This window comes from Rhea pennata, chromosome 15, assembly GCF_028389875.1.
Source record: "Rhea pennata isolate bPtePen1 chromosome 15, bPtePen1.pri, whole genome shotgun sequence".
Lineage (NCBI taxonomy): Eukaryota > Metazoa > Chordata > Aves > Rheiformes > Rheidae > Rhea > Rhea pennata.
The window spans coordinates 1,794,581-1,812,428 of NC_084677.1; the positions used below are offsets into that span (position 1 = coordinate 1,794,581).

The window sequence follows — 17,848 nt, forward strand, 5'->3', positions numbered from 1 at the left end:
GGCGGCGGCGGCGGCGGCGATGGCGGCGGCGGCGATGGCGAGCGCGGCGGAGCGGGCGGTGCTGGTGAGGCGGCGGCGGCGGGCGGGGTTCGCCCTCAGTGCGGAGCCGGGGGGGGCCCGTATCGCCTCCCGCGGCCTCGCGTCGCGGCCTCCCCTGGCTGCGCCCTTGCTGCCCTCGCCGGGCCTGTGGCACCCCAGGCGCCTTGTTTCTCCTCCGGGCTCCAGCGGGAGCTTTTTGGCCCGTGCTGGTCCTCGGTGGCCTCAGGCCGGGTGTTCCCGGGAGTCACGGGGGTGATTCCCCAGTGACGGAGCAAGAGGCAGCAGCCGAGACACGGGGCGCTCGGCCTGAACTTCGTGAGGGCGACCGAGCCCTGGACTAGGTTGCCCAGAGAGGTGGTGGAGTCTCCACCCGTGGAGGTATCCACAACCGTCTGGGCATGGTCACAGAATCACGGAACGGTTGAGGTTGGAGGGGACCTCTGGAGACCATCTAGCCCGACCCCCCTGCTCAAGCGGGGTCACCTAGAACATGTTACCTAGGACCCTGTCCAGATGTCTTCTGAGTATCTCCAAGGATGGAGACTCCACAACCTTCCTGGACAACCTGGTGCAGTGTCCAGGGCAGCTTGCTGCAGGTGACCCTGCTTGAGGAGGAGGTTGCACTAGATGGTCTCTGTAGGCGCCTTCCATCCTCAGCCGTTCTGTGACTCTGCTGGGGTGAGCTCTGCTTACGTTGTTTGTGTGGTCCTTGAGCGAGCCCCAAGGAAGGTCAGCGCTGGAGATGGCCAAAGTGCACGTGGGTAAATAATGATATGTGTTTGCGTGACCTTAACCTTGCACTGGTTGGTTCAGCACATTGCTTCATAGCGTGTAAGGCATGTAATGGCAGAGGTGACAAAGCAGCTTTGATGAACCGTAGACAAAACACTGATCAGCTGACATTGCAGACATTAACCATGGAGGTGAGTTGGAAGAAGTAGCACAAATTTCCTAGCCAGAGAGAGAAGTTTTCATGGATATGCACATAGGGTAGGTGGAAAGCAATATGTAAAACCAGAAAACCAGATCTTTCTAAAGCGGTTTGGAAGGGTACGACTAGCGTTCCTCACGTGTTGCCTGCAGAAACGATGAATAAACTCAGCTAATTGTGAAGTGAATACCTGGGGAAAATCCGTTGCCCTCACTGAAGGGAGTGAAAGAATATTACAGGGAATATTACAGAGAACAAGAAAAAGGAGTTCGGTATGTCAGGGCGATGGCCGGAAACGCCACACAGGAATAAATGGTGAATATGAGTTGTCCTGCACCCACGTTGGTACAAAAGAAAACAGAACTCATCCCGGGTTTGTTGGGTGCATGTAATTCTTCTGGATGGACATGTGTTAAAACAAGTCTACTCTCGTCCTACTCTGTTCAGATAGATCTGCTTGCGTAAACGGATGTTACTACATCGATCTATAAACATTTCATGGTTTTCATGGTGAACAGGAACTGTCTAGCAGAGAAACCAAGGACCTGGGATTTCACTAATCTGACTTAAATTTCTGAATTGACCAGCACCTTTCTGACTTGTCTGTGTGCAGGATGCGCAGTTTGTTCTCTTCCAGTAGTTTCCGTATGGAAAATTCCTCATCTCTCACAAGGCAGCAAGTCTCAATGTGTTCTTTGTCCCTTGCTTTCTTCTTTCCCCGCTTTTCCTGTGATATTTTGCCCAAGGTCTTGTGGTTTAACAGTAATGGTTAGTTGTGTATTGAAGATCTGCTTTATATACAGGCTTTTCTGTAGCAGACGACTGGCTGCAGCCTGAGGTGTTGCGTCCTCAAATCTGAACTTGTTTGTTGCAGAGTTTACTCAAACGATTGGGAATCCTCAGCTGTTTTTTTCCTCTGTTTTTAATTTAGCTTTCTTTATTTTTAGACTGTTGTTGTTTGGTGAAGTGCAGAAATACAAGTGCAGCTTAAAAATACGCCCCAGCTTTTGACAAGGCAGGACCTGGGCTTTGATGTGAAACTTTGATCCTGTGCTGTCTGGTGTCTCCTAGTGCTCTAGTTGTTGGTACAATGCTTTGCGTGAATGCTGTTTTGTTGAGCGAAATTGAAAGGGGAATAAGGACAATTCATTTGGCTGTGAAGGAAAAGTGGAGAGTAAGGCACCTGACCAAATCAGATAAAAGGAAAAGAAAGATTTTTTTCTAGCAGGTGACGTAAACCACTTGTGCCTAACAGTATGCTTAGTTTGAGTGTTTGGCAAAGACTTCAAATGACTCCATTGCTATCTTTCCTTAATATAGGAAGAAGAATTTAAGTGGCTTTTACAAGAAGAGGTTCACGCTGTCTTGAAACAGCTGCAGGATATTTTGAAGGTAAGGGTATTTGCTTGGTCTGTTTTGTCTCGTGGGTTTGTCTTTGCTGTTGTGTGTGAGGAACGGTGGTAGACTTCTCTGGAGCAAAAGTTCTTGGTAGAGAGAGCACAGAAGGAGCAGCAGGTCAATGTGCATGTCCAGTGCATTGTTTGCTTGCCCTCTGGTTCTCGGGACTCGATTTTACAGTAGATTTCTCCTAGATTGCTCTGTTCTTGGCCCTTTTTGCTGAGAGAGCTGTTTTGGGAAGGCGTGTGGAGGCAATTGGACATGTCTGCCAGGTGTTTGCCTGAGATGTGAACCTCTCTGGAACAGGGAACTTCCTAGACCCCTGTCACGTGAGGGTAAAGAGCAGCCTGATAATCTTTAGCTGACCAGGCACCGGTGCAGTGGTTAACAGCATGTGCCCTCTTCATTTGAAACCATCTTTACCTCAGTATACCCACTTCTCTGGGGATATCTGCCCCTTACAGACTAATGAAGTGCACAAATGAGCTGAGATATGGACCTGAAGCATCTTCAGGCAGCTTAAGTGTAGGTTGTTAAGTCTTGCTCTCTCTCTCTGTTGCCACTGGCAACCACACAGGCGTATGGTGTAGTGGTCAAAGAATAATGTACGTGAGCATAACGTGCGTTCAGTTTTCAACAGGCCCGAGATCCTTAATGCTGGGAAGTTACGGTGGGTACCAGAGAAGGTACGAGTGTGGTAGCTCTGACTTAGAATGTAGCTCTGTCGTAGGTGAGGCTAATCTGTAGTATCTGTTCTGAAGAATTTGTTATAGTTTTCAAGATAAGGTGTGGTTAAGAGAACAGCTGCCAGCTACTGAAACCAGTCATGGGGGTTGGTTTTTGTTTGGGAGTTATCTCATGTGTAAAAGACCAATTGCTTTTGTACTGTAGTTCCAGGCCAGTTATTTCACTGAGAGCGGGGCAGTGAGCCGGCAGTCTGAAGGCCATGTATGTACTGGACTGTGTAAAGTGAATTTCCTGCTGTTCAGCAATTCCTCCAGCTTGCGTGTGGGCACTAACATTGTTGTCTGATTCTAGGGGCCTGAGCTGTAACCGTGAATTTCCTGTTGCTTTCCTACGTCTCTGTGGTGAAGCAAACTGAGCCTTCTACTGTGCTAAGCTTGCTTCCAGAAAAGAATGAGGGGAAATCTTTGTCTTGCTCTCTCTCTCTCTCTCTCTCTCTCTCTTTCTTTTTTTTTTTGCTGGGCAGGTCTCTGGAGACTTGCAAACACAGTTGTGCTGTGTTAGACTGCTCACTAGCCTTCTCTCTGCTGTTCCTGCATTGCCTTTGTTCTGGGTTTGGAAACTCCAGCACTTACTAAGTCCTCTCTCTTGGGCAGGAGGCTTCTCACAGGTTTGCTCTGCCAGTGAGTGGCTCAGAAGGAACGATCAAGCAGGAGAACTTTGTGCTGAGCACTTCAGGGTAAGTGGTTACACTGTCGGTGGGTTGCTTCTGCTCTGCCAGTGCTCTCGGGTGGGGGCAGGTTTGGCTTTGCTTGCCAGAGGTGAGCCACTGAGGAGACGAGGAAGCTCTAGAAAGCTGCGAAACCGGGGAACTTAGTCCTTAGAAACAGCACGGGGAGGGTGCAATGCTTTTTTCCGCTTGCGTATGAAGCACGGAGCACTCCTGTGTCAGGAATCTATCCATATCTTGTGTTTGTTCCTGTTAGAGCTGTTTTTAAGCGCAACCAGATTGTTGATAGGTACTACATGCAATAAGCTGGGTTCAGAACAGAACTTAGTGTTGCAGGCAGGGCGGTTAGGTGGCTCGTAAAGAATATGACAGCAGCTAGAAAGAAGCTAACAACTGGGGATTTGAAAGTGTGTAGAGAAAGCATAGTCTGTGGAGGAGCCTGAGACCCTCTCTGGAGAGTTCATCTGTGTCCCCCAACCAAACCCTTGTCCCCAGCAGTGGAGATGGTTGTTTTTCTTCTGCTGCAGTGTTTTACCCTGGGAACTTGGTTGGCTGCGTGCAGTGGGGAGGGGTGGTGGTGTGTTGACCGTTTTTGTACGTGTCTCGTGCCTCCTGTGACCTCTGTTATCCAGATCTTTCTTGTTGTTCCAGCACAGACCAGGTGAAAGGTGTGTTAACGCTGCAGGGAGATGCCTTGTGTCAAGCAGTGAGTACTTGCCATGCCTCTGGCTTTGTACTAGCATTGAGGAATGAGGAGAGTGCTCATTCCTCATTATTATGCTTATCCTCGTTTTTTAAGGTAGGCCTTGCATACTTGATGTTTTAGCAACTGTTGAAATTTGTCAGGATCCCACAGATCAAATCCCCCTCTCTGATGGTGGTTGGCTTATTTATGCTACTGCTCTCTGAGCTTTGCCAATGCCGAGGATAGTTTTACAATAGCTGTGGTACCAGCTGAACTGTGCACTTGATGTGAGATGCTTCCAGCTTGAGTTATTTGGATGAGGGCAGTCTGTGAGCTGCTGCCGTGCTGCCTAGATTTAGGATTTCAGTGGCTGAATTCTGGACCTGGTAAAATTTCATTGCAGAGCTGGCTTTTGTCTTTCCCTGTGTGTGCTGCTCTGTCTTTCCTAGCTGGGAGCAAAACATAGCTAAGTCACAGTCCATAGTCCATTCTGTGTAAAGCCTACAGACATACTCGATTTGTAAAAAATTTACCTGTTTGCCTGCAAGAGAGAACTGTCTCTGACTGAGGTAGGTTGATATGATGATGACTGGTAGTGCTGCTAATACCAAAATCTCTGTGATGGATGGGGCAGTGGACTTTTACAGGGAGGCTTTGCCCATGTTGCTTGTATTGTGCAATATCAGATTTCCTTAGGGGCCTTCTGATTTGAGCTGGTGTTCGCAGTTCACTAAATGCCTTGTCTCTAATCATTTGTATTAACCTCTTGCTGGAAAAGAAGTGAGGTTCCAGCTGTGCCAGGACTGCTTTCAATAGCTTGCAAAGGCAATATGTGAGCCAGAATGGGATGAGACTGGCAGATCCTGAGTTCTGTGTATGGGGGAGGCTTGCTCTCACATGTTTGTTTTTTTCTCCAAGGACATTAATTTGAAAATGCCCAGAAATAATCAGCTCCTGCATTTTGCATTTCGAGAGGACAAACAGTGGAAACTGCAGCAGGTACTGTTTGCTTTAAGTGACCGCCCTTGTGTGAAGTTTGTGCTTCCCCAGGAGGATGTGTAGCCCCTTGCTGTCAGAGAGGGAAGGTGACCTCCATCTCACATTATCCAGCTCCTGTGGTGAAAACTAAGAGATGAAACAGAGGAAAGAAGATTGGAGTTATGGTGCTAGTAGAGAGCTTTGTTCTACCTGTTCCTGAGGCACTAGCAAGCTGAAGGCTTTCTTGGCATACTTCATAAGGAGTTCCTAGGGTGCCTGCACACTCCTGACCTTTGTGACTTTTTGTAAAACCAAGGCTAGCAGGGCAAAGAGTAATTTTGGAGGCTTTGAGCTGGATCAGTAACTTGCTTTCATTCTTTTATAGAAACATTTCTTATTGCTGTGAGCAAACCTTGCTGCCTTTGCTCCTGCAGTTAATCAGTGCACTTGGTCTTTGAGTGCAGTTTGCATTGGCTCTATTAGCAGCAGAGTGAAAGTTCCACCTGGCAGGCGTGTGGAAATCTAGAAAATTATCTGCTCTAGATACTAACGTCAAACTGAATTGTGCCTTGTTTTTGACTTAAGAGCAGAACTGAATTGAGTTTATGCCTTGCAGCAAGGCAGGGGAGTTTTTGTGATAACACTTAGCAGTGAATCCTAATTTGTACTGCTGCTCTGTTGCAGTCTACTGACTTTTGTGTGAAATATTTTCCTTTATTTATTTGGAAGAATTTTGTATTTTATGTTAATACATAGAATGAGTGTGCCTAAAGTCCTCTAAGTAGAAGCATTTACTGTGATTGCTTTGTCCTGTCTGAGTAAGAAGGTGCCTTTCAAAATTAAGCATTGCAAGTCTCTTGCCTTAGTGAGTGATTTCAGTTGGAGGAGTCTTGAATCTCTATGCAAAGAAAGTTAAAGTCATACATTAGAAATTGTAGTGCAGGTGGGGAAAATTTTGAGGAACTAAGATTAGAAAACAGAGTAAAATCAAGGGGGAATAAGAATGAAGAAGTGAGTCCCTATAATGACAGGATCGGCACTGCTGATTTTGGTATCATTGCCAGGTGCTGTATAGCTTGTCCAGAAGCATTTGGAAAGTGTAAAGACTGGAGGTGATGGTATCCAGAGATGCCAGAGTCAGTACCGGCGGAGTTTTTGTGCAGTCTGTTGGTGGATTTTGTCATTCTCTTTCCTTTTTGCAGCTTCCAGTGCCCCATGCTTTCTAAGGGTAGGGCTCTTCTGTGATCCCTGAGCTCAGAGTGAGAAGGAACTAGCGTCCTAGTCTATGCCAGGGAGGCATCTATAAGGTTGAGCTGGGGACTGGCATTGGCTAGGAGGAATATAAATGTATCAGACTACAAATATCCCAAACTGATTTATCCATCTCCCAGGAGGCACCTCTCATAGAGAGTTGCCTGCCTTCTCTTTCCATTTATTGTTCCCTCTGACTTACCTCTTTTTGCATTTTTCTTTTTTTTCTCTCTTTTTTCCCTGTCCACTTTTCTTGCTCTTCCCTGGAACTGAACATAAGTCACCTTCTCCCAGGGCCATTTTATTCTTAATATGGTTTGTCTTTACTCCCATGAAAGCACTGGGATACACCCATCAATCTTGGTTTGGTAATGGACTTCCAGCTTCAGGCTGTCTTGACTGAGAGGGATTCCTGCTAACCCTAACCCTAATCTAACCCTGCTAGCTGTGTCCTGAGTCTGGTCAAATTCTGCACAAGCTGTGCAATGGCAGCTTCTCAGGACTGAGGATAGTTCTCCACCCCAACAATTAGAGTTTTGAGAGGCTCTGAAATGCTACTAGAGACACTATGGTAGAAATTAATGTTTGCTACTCTTTGCTGCTGTTACTGTAACATACGTCCTAGGAACTATCAGAGCTAAAACCAAAGGAAGAAATCCTTATTCATCTTGCTAGACCTGACTGCCATACACTGTCAGCAGTGAGAAGCCCTAATCAAGCAGTTGCAATCAGAGTGCTCCCAGGATGGGAGCACCTGATATCACTGTTCCTTCAGGGCAACAGCACTATTTTTATTGATAATCCAGATTGTAGATATCAGACTGTTCATTGCCAGTCCTTCAGCAAAGAGATCAATAATGAATCTGAATAGCAAGAGTCTGGTATTCAGAGGGAAATAGCCTCAATAACATTTGAGTAGTCACCATTTCCTTTGGGCGGAGAAGATAGTCGGGGGAACCTTTACTTTCTAGTGACTATTATAAGGAGTGCTTCTTTAATAGGCCTGTGTTTTGTACCTTCACAGATCCAGGATGCTAGAAACCATGTTAACCAAGCAATTTATCTGCTTATGAACAGAGATGTAAACTACCAGTTCAAAACAGGCTCAGAGGTCCTCAAGGTGAGAAGAAAGTGCACGCAAGTTGGGAAGGAACATGCATGTTTCTTTCCTCCCTCTTTTTTTTTAAACACTGCAGGTGCATGTTACTATCTTGAGTCTCCATTGGAAATATATTCCCCAGCCTAGGCATATGTACCTGTGTCAGGGAGTATCCAAGTTGCTTCCTGTTTGATATGAAACCATACCAGTATGGCATCAGAAACATGGCTGTAAATCACTGTGAAAGACTACCCGAGCAGTTAAGTGTCCTGTTGCACAATGGTGAGTTCTGAAAACAGCTCCTCTGCCCTTGTCTAGATGATGCTGTTATATAAGTCATGGTCTTCCCAGTCAGTCAGTGCTCTTGGGGACAGAAGAAATGAGGCACTCATCAGCAAACAAGAGATTGTGGTTACTACTCATGATTTACTGATGATTTGAAAGTACCTTCTCACTTGCCAGTAATAGTGATACTGTCTGGTACAGACCAGCTGCTGTGTGGCAGAGCGCCCAGCTCTCTGCTTGGAAATGCTCTCTGGACCACAGAGAATTTGGACTCATTTATTAGAACCCACCCTGTGGGTGCTGCTAATGCTACTGAGCATTAGAAAGCTAAACCTACAGCAAGAGCTGTCAAGAAGAAAGAGATAAGTAAATAAAAGTATTTCCTTTTTACTTTCGGGTGAAATGGAGGAGGGACACCAGTGCCTTCATCTTAGCAGTCATGAGCTCTATAACAGATGTATGTTGCTTCCCACTCCTTTCTGGAAAAGGAATTCTGCCTGACTAGAGTCTTTGGACTGCGATGTTTTTTGTAGGATTAGGTCCATGATGAGCTGGTTCTTTTTTCCAGTACCCATGCTCATATGTGGTTATGAACATTAGGGCCCATTCCATAATCATTTTGCCCATGATGTGGGGAAGAGAACTAGATTACAGGTTGTTCTTTTTCTTCAGTGCCTGCTGTTCAGAAGACCTTTTGATGTGTTTGTCGATATTTCTGTGTTGTCATTAACTGATTTCATCTTTTCTGCTTATTCATGTAATGAATGACTATTACCTCTTCATTCACTGGTATTGAACAATCCTGGCCTTTCTCGCAAACGTCTCTGATGGTGGTAGCTGTTAAACTGCATTTGTGAGTCCTTAATTCCTGTTCTTTTTTGGAAATAAGAGGTCTCACTCCCTTGCCGTCTGGTTACTCATGTGAAGGGCATGTAAACACACAGACTTTGCTCTAGTGTGACACAGAACTCTTTGAATGCAAATGTCCTCTCTCTGAGGAAGAATTTGAATTAAAACAAACCTTGGTTGAAATTTAGAACAGTAGAATATGACAGACTCCATGCTGGCGGGCTGTAGGAGCAACAGGAACTCCTGAAGGGTATGTCTGCACTTCCAGTGACTTGTTACCACAGAGGAAGCTCTGAGTGAGAGCGAACCTCCAAGAGATATCAGTGGGTGTGTTTTTGATGAGGAGATAAAGAGCTGCAGCTAGCAGGACATGGCCTGTAGCTTACCTGCACTGATCAAGCAGATTGCTACAGCCTTTTACAGATGTTAAAACCAGAACAAGCCAAGCGAAGCAGGACACATGTAGATACTGGGCTACTGGAGACCAAAGATCTCTTGACCTGAGATTTGGTTGGACTTGCAATCTGCAGCAGGACTGTGTAGGGATCACCACTCAGTAGTGTGCTGTATGTTATCTTATAGCTCATGGATGCTGTGATGTTACAGCTTACGAGAGCCCGGAATCGACTCACCACTCCAGCCACTCTAACTCTACCAGAAATTGCCTCCAGTGGTCTCACAGTAAGTATTTGCTGGTCTAGATCTGCATACAACCTGGCAGCACCCAATTGTCAGGATTTTATGCTGCACTCCAGGGGGAGTGCGGGTTTAGAAGTGCCCCTGAGGCCCAAAGAGAGAAAGCAGAAGCAGGTGAAGACCCTGAGCTCAGTGGCATTTTTGGCTGCTTTGTACCTCCCTGTGGGAGAGCAAATGATTTGGATATAAGGACTCCAGTTCTGAGAGAGATTCTGGTCTCTGCCCAAAAAGCTTGCCCGGGCTGATCTGTCCTTGTGAGCACTGATGAGAGGAATCAGGGAGTGTTGCTCCATCCTCTTCTGTCGCCAGCGCTCATACTTGCGCCATCTGATCAGGTGCAGCAAGAGAAACAACCGTTACATGCACGCTAGTCTCCCTGCTCAGGGTCTTTGTTGCTTTCCTAACCTCCCTTTCACTCTGAGGTAACTGCAATTTCCCTTTAGAAAAAGGTAATGATTGCCTACCTTTAGAAATAGTGGTCGTTTCACTGATAAAGAAACTACTTATCTTCTCACCAGAAAATGTTCACCCCTGCTCTGCCTCCAGACGTCCTTGTGAATTTCTATATTAACCTGAACAAGCTCTGCCTGACTGTCTACCAGCTCCATGTGCTGCAGCCCAGCACAACCAAGGTGGTGCCTACTATCTCTTCAGCTTTCTTTATTTGTATACTTACTATATCCTGAGGAGGAGATCGCACTGTTAGATGGTGTACTGCTTGTAAGCATAAGTTAATGCAGAAATGACTGTGCCTGCTATTAAGTGCCTGTATTTAGATCTGCTGCAGCTGAAACACTATATTTAAATCTAATTTGGGGCATGGCTATTTAGTCAAGCAGGAAGTATCAGTGCTCTGGAGAAAGCTAGTAACTGTTTTTTTTTTTTATTTGCTGAGTTATGCTTTATCTTGCAATATATATTGATTATTTTCATAATTTTGGAAGGACATAGTTATATTAATCCAAATTTAATCAAAGTAATATCTTGAAGTCTATGAATGCAGTTTTGATATTTCTTCTTCTACTTCATGTTTCTACATCAAGAGTGTTACTTACGGGTCAGTTTGACATATAAACAGAATGAAACTCGTAATGTTTAGGAAATACTGTCCCTCCTTAATGACATTTTTCCTAAAACTCATCTTTTTTTCTTTTGGCTCTTCAGATCAGTAGGCGTTTACTTCTGCAGTGCTAAAATTTAGAGCTAAGTTGGACCCAGGCACTGTGAGGAATTTCCTTTCTGAAGAAGTAAGGAGGAGTCAAATGCCGTAGATTCCATATGTTAATTACACAGTCTTACACAGGCAGATATAATATAGGTGTGTCTTGATGCAAGGCTAATATAACTGCAAATCTTAAGGTTTTCTATGTAGTTTATTTACTATATCAAACTCCTAATGACCTTTGCCTTCTCCTCTAGAACTTCAAGCCTGCTGGAGGGTCTGTTCTGCACAATCCTGGTGCCATGTTGTAAGTACTGTCACTACAAGGGCTGTGAAATGTGGGTAAGAGGATGCTGAGGGTAAGATTGAAATGACTGTAAGCAGTTTTGATTAGGGCCCAAAGAGAACATCTGTTAAGTGGAAAAGCAGGACTGAGCTATTTGTTGTGGCTGTGCCTGTGAATGCACGTGTACCCATGACAGCATTTCATAGGATCAGTAAGGTTGGAAGCGACCTCTGGAGATCATTTAGTCCAACCTCCTGCTCAAGCAGGGTCACCTAGAGCGTGTTAGACAGGGTTGCATCCAGATGGGCCTTGAATATCTTCAGAGAAGGAGACTCCACAACCTCTCTGGGCAACCCATTCCAGTGCTCTGTCCCTCTCTCGGTGAAGAAATTCCCCCTCACATTCAGGCGGAACTTCCTGTAGTTTAATTTCTGCCCATTGCCTCTTGTCCTATCACACGGGACAACTGAAAAGGCTTTGTCTTCATCTCCCTGACACCCTCCCTTCAAGTACTCATACACACTGATGAGATCCCCCCTCAGTCTTCTCTTCCCCAGGCTGAAGAGGCCCAGCTCTCGCAGCAGTTCCTCACAGGGCAGGTGCTCCAGCCCTCTAATCATCTTTGTAGCCCTATGCTGGACTCTCTCCAATAGCTCCATGTCTCTCTTGTCCTGGAGAGCCCAGAACTGGTCACAGTACTCAAGGTGAGGCCTCCCCAGGGCTGAGTAGAGGGGCAGGATCACCTTCTCGACCTGCTGGCAACACTCTTCCTAATGCAGCCCAGGACACCATTGGCCTTCCTGGCCCCAAGGGCACATTGCTGGCTCATAGTCCACTTGTCATCCACCAGCACTCCCAGGTCCTTCTCTGCAGAGCTGCTCTCCAGCAGGTCAGCCCCCAGCTTGTACTGGTGCCTAGAGTTATTTCTCCCAAGGTGCAGGACTCTGCACTTGCCCTTGTTGAACCTCATGAGGTTCCTCTCTGCCCAGCTCTCCAGTGTGTCCAGGTCTCTCTGAATGGCAGCACAGCCCTCTGGTGTGTCAGCCACTCCTCCCAGCTTGGTATCATCAGCAAACTTGCTGAGGTGCCACTCTGTCCCTTCGTCCAGGTCATTGATGAAAAGGTTGAACAGGACGGGACCCAGTACTGAGCCCTGGGGGACGCCACTAGCCACAGGCCTCCAACTAGACTCCACGCCACTGATGATGACCCTCTGAGCTCTACCTTTCAGCCAGTTCTCAATCCACCTTTCTTTAATGACCTGGCCATGGAGGCCCAGAGATGTAGTTTTCCAGGATACAGCCCCCACACAGGCTGCACTGAGGTTGGCAAGAGGTTGGACTTGTCAACCAAAAATAGCATTAGCTTGTTGGCATTGCAATTTGTGTTTCCTACGTTGTTCCTCTCTGGAAAGTGGTAATGTTCCTACTTGAACTTTGTTCGATTTTTACTTAACTCTGAGTCTGATCAGAAGTAGACTGAGAATTTTCATTCCGTAACTTTGCCAGGTGCTGTTTTAAAAGTAGTAGAAGTCATGCTAAGCACTCTTGTGAAAAGAGAGGACAGGTGTTGTGTGTGAAGCTGTGCTCTTATTTCTCCACAGTGAGTTTGGCAACCAGAGGTATGAAGTCAGCCATGTTCATAAAGTGGAATGCGTTATCCCGTGGTTAAACGATGCCCTTGTCTTCTTCACAGTTTCACTGCAGCTTTGCCAGCAGCTAAAGGATAAGGTAATGGCTTTAGAGAAGAGGCTTTGTTTTTAAAGGACTCCAGGTGTTAAGAGGACTTTTGGTCTCCTAAAAATCTGATGTGATGTTTTTTTGTGTGTTTGTGTGTGTATGTGTTTATATATATATCTATAGATACAGATATATTGTATCTGTCTATATATATACACACTCACACATACATATTGTGCAGAAAACAAGTGATAAATACTCTAGCACTCTTGAGCCAAGCAGCTGGTTGGCCCTGCCCAGCAGACAGCCGTCTGGGATAGATATAGTAGCATGGCAGATGTGTTTGCTGACCTACTGACTGAATGGAGAGATGTGTGTGGAAACTTTGTGTTCTCAGGCATGAGTTGGATGTTAGGAAATGCCAAGGTCCAGTAGAGGAGGCACAGAGACCTGTTCAGTAAACCGAATTGCAGTAGACCAAAGTTCAGTTCCAGCTTTGCGACTGACCTGACTGCCTCCTTGAGCAAATAACTTTGTGCTCCAAGCTCCAATGACAACAGCAGCAAATCTGCCCTTCTGGAATGCAGTGCTGGGAAATACTGTAAAGCTCAATCCTGACACACTCATTGTATGTTTTTTTTTTTTTCCTATGGCCTTAGAGATCCAGGAACTTAACTGCTCTCCTCTTGCTTTCCAGATCTCAGTTTTCTCCAGTTATTGGAACTACAGGCCGTACTAGTTCTCTGTGGAGTGTCCAAGTCCTTACAGCACTACAATGGTCTATTTGTTTCCTGTGTGCAAGCTGAGTCCAGGTCAGCCTGAGGAGTGCTGTCATTCTCTACCCTATGTCCCAGCATAGGGTAGGTCCAGTGTTTCTGGAGACACACCTTCAGTAGCCTTGTCTGAGACTGCTGCATGTGCAGAACACCAAGCAGTGCTGCGTGTGGTTGGCAAGAGCTTCTGCCTGTCTTTGTTCACACACGGGATCTGTGGTTAGTGCTTTGCAAGCCCCTGATGATCTACATTATTCTGTTAAAAGGGATGGGGTAGGGCTGTGGACCACTCTCACTAACCGTATTTGCACATAGTGCAGTAACTAACTGCTGGGCTCTGAGCTGGCTGGGAAGAGATGAAGACAGACTAATTTCACCCTTCACAAAAAGTGCAGGGCCTGCTGTTGCATGTAGTGAAATACGTTGTGGTGACTTGGTCCAACTGAAGTTTTGACTAGCCTTGAGATTCTGCCTCCTATTTGTTCTGTCCCTGTCCAGGTTATTGATTCCCCTTTGGGGTTATTCTTGCTGCTATTTGTACTTTTTTTCCCTGGCATCAATGTGATCATCTATATTAATATTTTTTCCTAAGCCCTAGTTGGGCCACTTGTTTTTTTCCAGGTTTAATATCTCGTTTTCACTGCCAGCCTGTGGAACTGCCCCAGTACCTTGAGCAGAGCTGGGGTTCCCACTGTGCAGTCTCACATCCTGTCATTAAACCTAAAGTGAGTACCACGTTGTTCTTATGATTTGCTGCATATCTGTGGATGCTACAGTATGTAACTCATCCCTCCAGCCAGTGATAACTGTGAAATAAAGATCCTGAAACCTGCCATGCTCCTGTGGAGTGTCAGTGCTGAGAATAAAGAGTGTCAAAGACTCTGTGGTCTTTTACAAGTGAGCGACTGTGTTTAGCTCTGATGTTGGGCATGCTTGATTACTGCTTGTGTGCAGTGGAGGAGAGAAGACAGTAATGGTCTCTGAGGACAGAGCTTTGCAACTCTTCAAAGGCTGGAGCTGGTTAGTGCAGCCTGAGCATGTAGCTCTTAAGTCAGTGCTATAAAACAGATACTTCCAGCTCTCATATGACACCCAAGTGCTACCTGAAGCACTTCTGCAAACTTTCTTTGTCCATCATGTTTGGAAGAGGCTGTATATGCTGTAATTTGGTTGGGTTAGCTCATGGAGCTGCCCGTCAAGTGAAGAGGGTGCATAACCTGTCTCCTGCTTGGCTTCAGCTAACCCTGTCCAGCCTGCATTCCTGATAGCTTTCCTGGCCAGAGGACCTTATCCAGGAGCCTACGTGTGTGCTCAGAGAAAGACTGCAGGTTTGCCTAGGTCCCTACAAGACATTGGGGCCTTCGGAGCCTGTCTTGACTGCACACAGGCTCTTAGTGTGTTCAAAGTGCTTTCCAAAGCTCTTGGCTCAAAATGGAGATAGGTATGTTGCTTTGATTTTGCTGCATAGATCTCTGCTCTGGACACACATGAGCTTTCATGTCAGTGATCTCCTTTCCTGCCTTTTTGTGAAGCCCTTGAGATCCTGAGTGGGATAGTGCCAGCCTTGTTACTGCTGCAGCCTGCTTGTCTGTGGACTTGCCAGCTGGTGCTGTGCCTAATCCAGTGCATGCTTATGTTGCAGGCAGTAACACTTCCTGCAAATGAATATTGAGCTGATCAATAAAAGTGTGTGTTAGTAAGTAATGAAAGGTGGAAGGCAGAGAGGCGCAGATGGGCTAATGCAATAGCAGACTCATTACTGATTCTGATCAATTAGCTGTGGTCATGACTTTGTGTATGCTTTTAGCAGCCCCTGCTCTGTTCCTGGTCTTTCTCTGCTTAGAGAGCAATTAGGCATGTGTGGAACTGCTCACCATGAACAGCTTCTCAGATTAGAGTATTTTGATAGTTAATCACCTCTCTGCTGTGTTCTGGAGCTGTCTGAGCTTCTCTTTAACCCACCCTGTGTGGGGGTGGAAGCTCCTCTTCTAATTCACACTAGTGTTTCTAATCAGTATTGCCACATCCTTTCCAACCCATCATCCTGCCGGCAGGGCCATTACACACAACGCAGCGAGTCTCGTTTCCTTCTGATGAAAATAGTCTCCTTCCGTTCTGGAGGACTAGAGTGTGCAAGGTGGAACAGCCTTCCTGACTGCAGCTCTGGCTGATGTGCAGTGGCTGTGTTGTGAGAACTGTTCTGTGGCAGTGGTAGCTGCTGCAGAACCAAGACAAACATTGTTTTCATTAATGTTACAGAAGAACAGAATAACAGCAGGGTAGGTAGGATCTGCCAGAAGGGGCACTTAGCCCTGTACCGAGCCTATCTCTTCTCTCCACTTAACCTCTGAAGGTAGAAGAAAAGGTCACAAGGAGCTCTTCGCTTTCACAGCCCGGTGAGGTTAGTACTGGGCCAACGTCTTGCTGTTATTGCATGTTGCAAGCAATAACACTTCCTACTAATTAATATCAAGCTGTCTGATAAATGTGTTAGTAAGTAATGAAAGATGGAAGGTGGAGAGGCCTGGATGGGCTAATGCAGTAGCGTTACTGGGACCGGTAAGTTGGTCCTGGCAACTCACCTCTCCCTAAGCGATGACTCAAATGTGCTCTAGGCTACAGTCTTTGGCAAACGTTTGGCAACAGGAGATGCGTGCATGTGTGTGTGTGTTTGAAGATTGTCTTGGTACTGCGAGGGCTTTTGATGCATGTGCTGATGAGAGCTGCTCTGTGAATGGAGCAGAATGAAATAGTCAACAGAGCATCTGCCGTGTCCTGGGTGGGGATTTTGTTCTGTTTTGCTCCTGCTCGAGAAGCTGTGGCTCTCATGAGCAAAATCTCTCTCGTGGCACCCTTCATTCTCTGTCTTGCCCAGGGAATCGCTGGCTAATCTGCAGTTTTTCTGAAGTGGGTAGAAATCTGCTGCTTGGATCCCCTGGCTGCCTGCTTTTATGAGGGATCTAGCACTTGCTGCTGCTGTCTGCATGCTGCTGGAACCACAGAAGACACTGACCCATAGGCTTCTGCTGCTAAACTTCTACATGCTCTTGGAAAGGCAACTAGATTGGCTTGAACTGAGATGGATGAGACACTTCTGTTGGCAGCTTGTGCAGCAGCACTGCAGCAAGCTAATGACAGAGCAGAACCACAGACTAAGAGCAATTAGAAAGTTCATTTTATGACTGACTAAAGCCTGTCTCGATCTGAAGAGCTATTCCTGCGTTGTCCACAGAGTAGAGACAGAGAGCGAGCAGAATCCCATGCTATCCCTTCTGTTAGCACATGCAGGGATGGTTGTCCTCATGCCCCAGCACTGAGCAGGCTACAGTTAGCCTTAGCTAATTGTCTTATGCTTTATAAAGACATAATCTTTTTTTTTTTTCCTGGAGTTGAAAATGAAATTAAAGGTATTTGTGTGTGCTGAGGCCAGGCTACTCAGCTGTTGCCACTGCCAGGACTTGCTTGGAATGATACCTACCACCCCGGCCTCATCCTGTCTTGCAGCTGTGGTGGAAACGTTCTCTCACACCCAGGGGACAGTCATGAGGGCAGGGGCTGCTGACGCGGAAGGGAGTGTACCGCAGCTCCGGTTCGCAGGGAGGTCCCTGGCTGTGTTTCTGGGTACCCAGGACAGAGACTCGGCCTCAGATAGCGCACAGTGCCGGGCTGGGAAGATGGACTGCTGGGTGAACCATGAGGCTTTCCTGGTGCGGGGCAGAAAGCCTCCTTCCTTGCTCCAAGGGCTTCTGCAGCCAAGCGGCTCCCGGGACACCGGTGGCTCTTGGGGCTCTGCTTCCCAGTGTGCCAGTGCCAGCCCTGTGCAGAGGTGGATCCTCAACCCTCCCACCATCTCCTGGGACAGGCAGGCAAAGGCTGCAGGGCCTGGTGGCCCGGCCCAACTCATGATGGAGGCCTCCTGGCTCCTGGTCCAGGGTGACACCGCAGCAGGAGGCTGTGCCTGGCCCCTCCGACCGGACGGGGGGCTGCAAGACTCAATCTGCCCTGCAAATGCCTGAGCTACTGTGGGCTGCTGTGCCCTGCCTTGAGGCCCACATGTCTCCCATGTGGGTCACAGGCAGCGTGAGGGGGTCCCCCGTTGCAGACTGCGGCACTGTCCTTCTCCGTGAGCACGGGAGCGATCCCAGCTCGCTCCAGGTGAGCTGGGATCTGGCCCCTTCAGCTCTGCCTGGCCGACAGCCGTGGCCCCCAGCTGCTCCTGCCTTGGTTTCCCCTGCCCAGACAGCGGGATCGGAAGAGCCGAGATGCAACAGACCCACGGCAGCTGCCGAGAAAAGCAGAAAGCAGCCCGCGGGACGGGGGCGC

General features: G+C 47.1%; 1 protein-coding gene across 4 annotated transcripts; it reads left to right on the forward strand.

The window, feature by feature from the left end:
* On the forward strand, positions 1-14,358 carry ROGDI (rogdi atypical leucine zipper). Of its 4 annotated transcripts, none has more exons than XR_009960012.1 (13): positions 1-64; positions 2,291-2,362; positions 3,260-3,316; positions 3,709-3,791; positions 4,434-4,488; positions 5,386-5,466; positions 7,721-7,816; positions 9,512-9,610; positions 10,144-10,257; positions 11,045-11,094; positions 12,677-12,803; positions 13,450-13,612; positions 14,147-14,358. XR_009960012.1 is itself a non-coding variant. In XM_062588641.1 (12 exons), exons 1-12 carry the CDS (start codon positions 20-22, stop codon positions 13,489-13,491), a joined length of 921 nt encoding a protein of 306 aa, XP_062444625.1. In that variant the 5' UTR covers positions 1-19; the 3' UTR covers positions 13,492-14,358. The 4 variants fall into 4 exon arrangements, 2 of the variants coding, with proteins under 2 accessions (XP_062444625.1, XP_062444627.1); XR_009960013.1 differs by having other exon boundaries at positions 13,450-13,564; XM_062588641.1 differs by having other exon boundaries at positions 13,450-14,358.
* Positions 14,359-17,848: the final 3,490 nt, after the last annotated feature.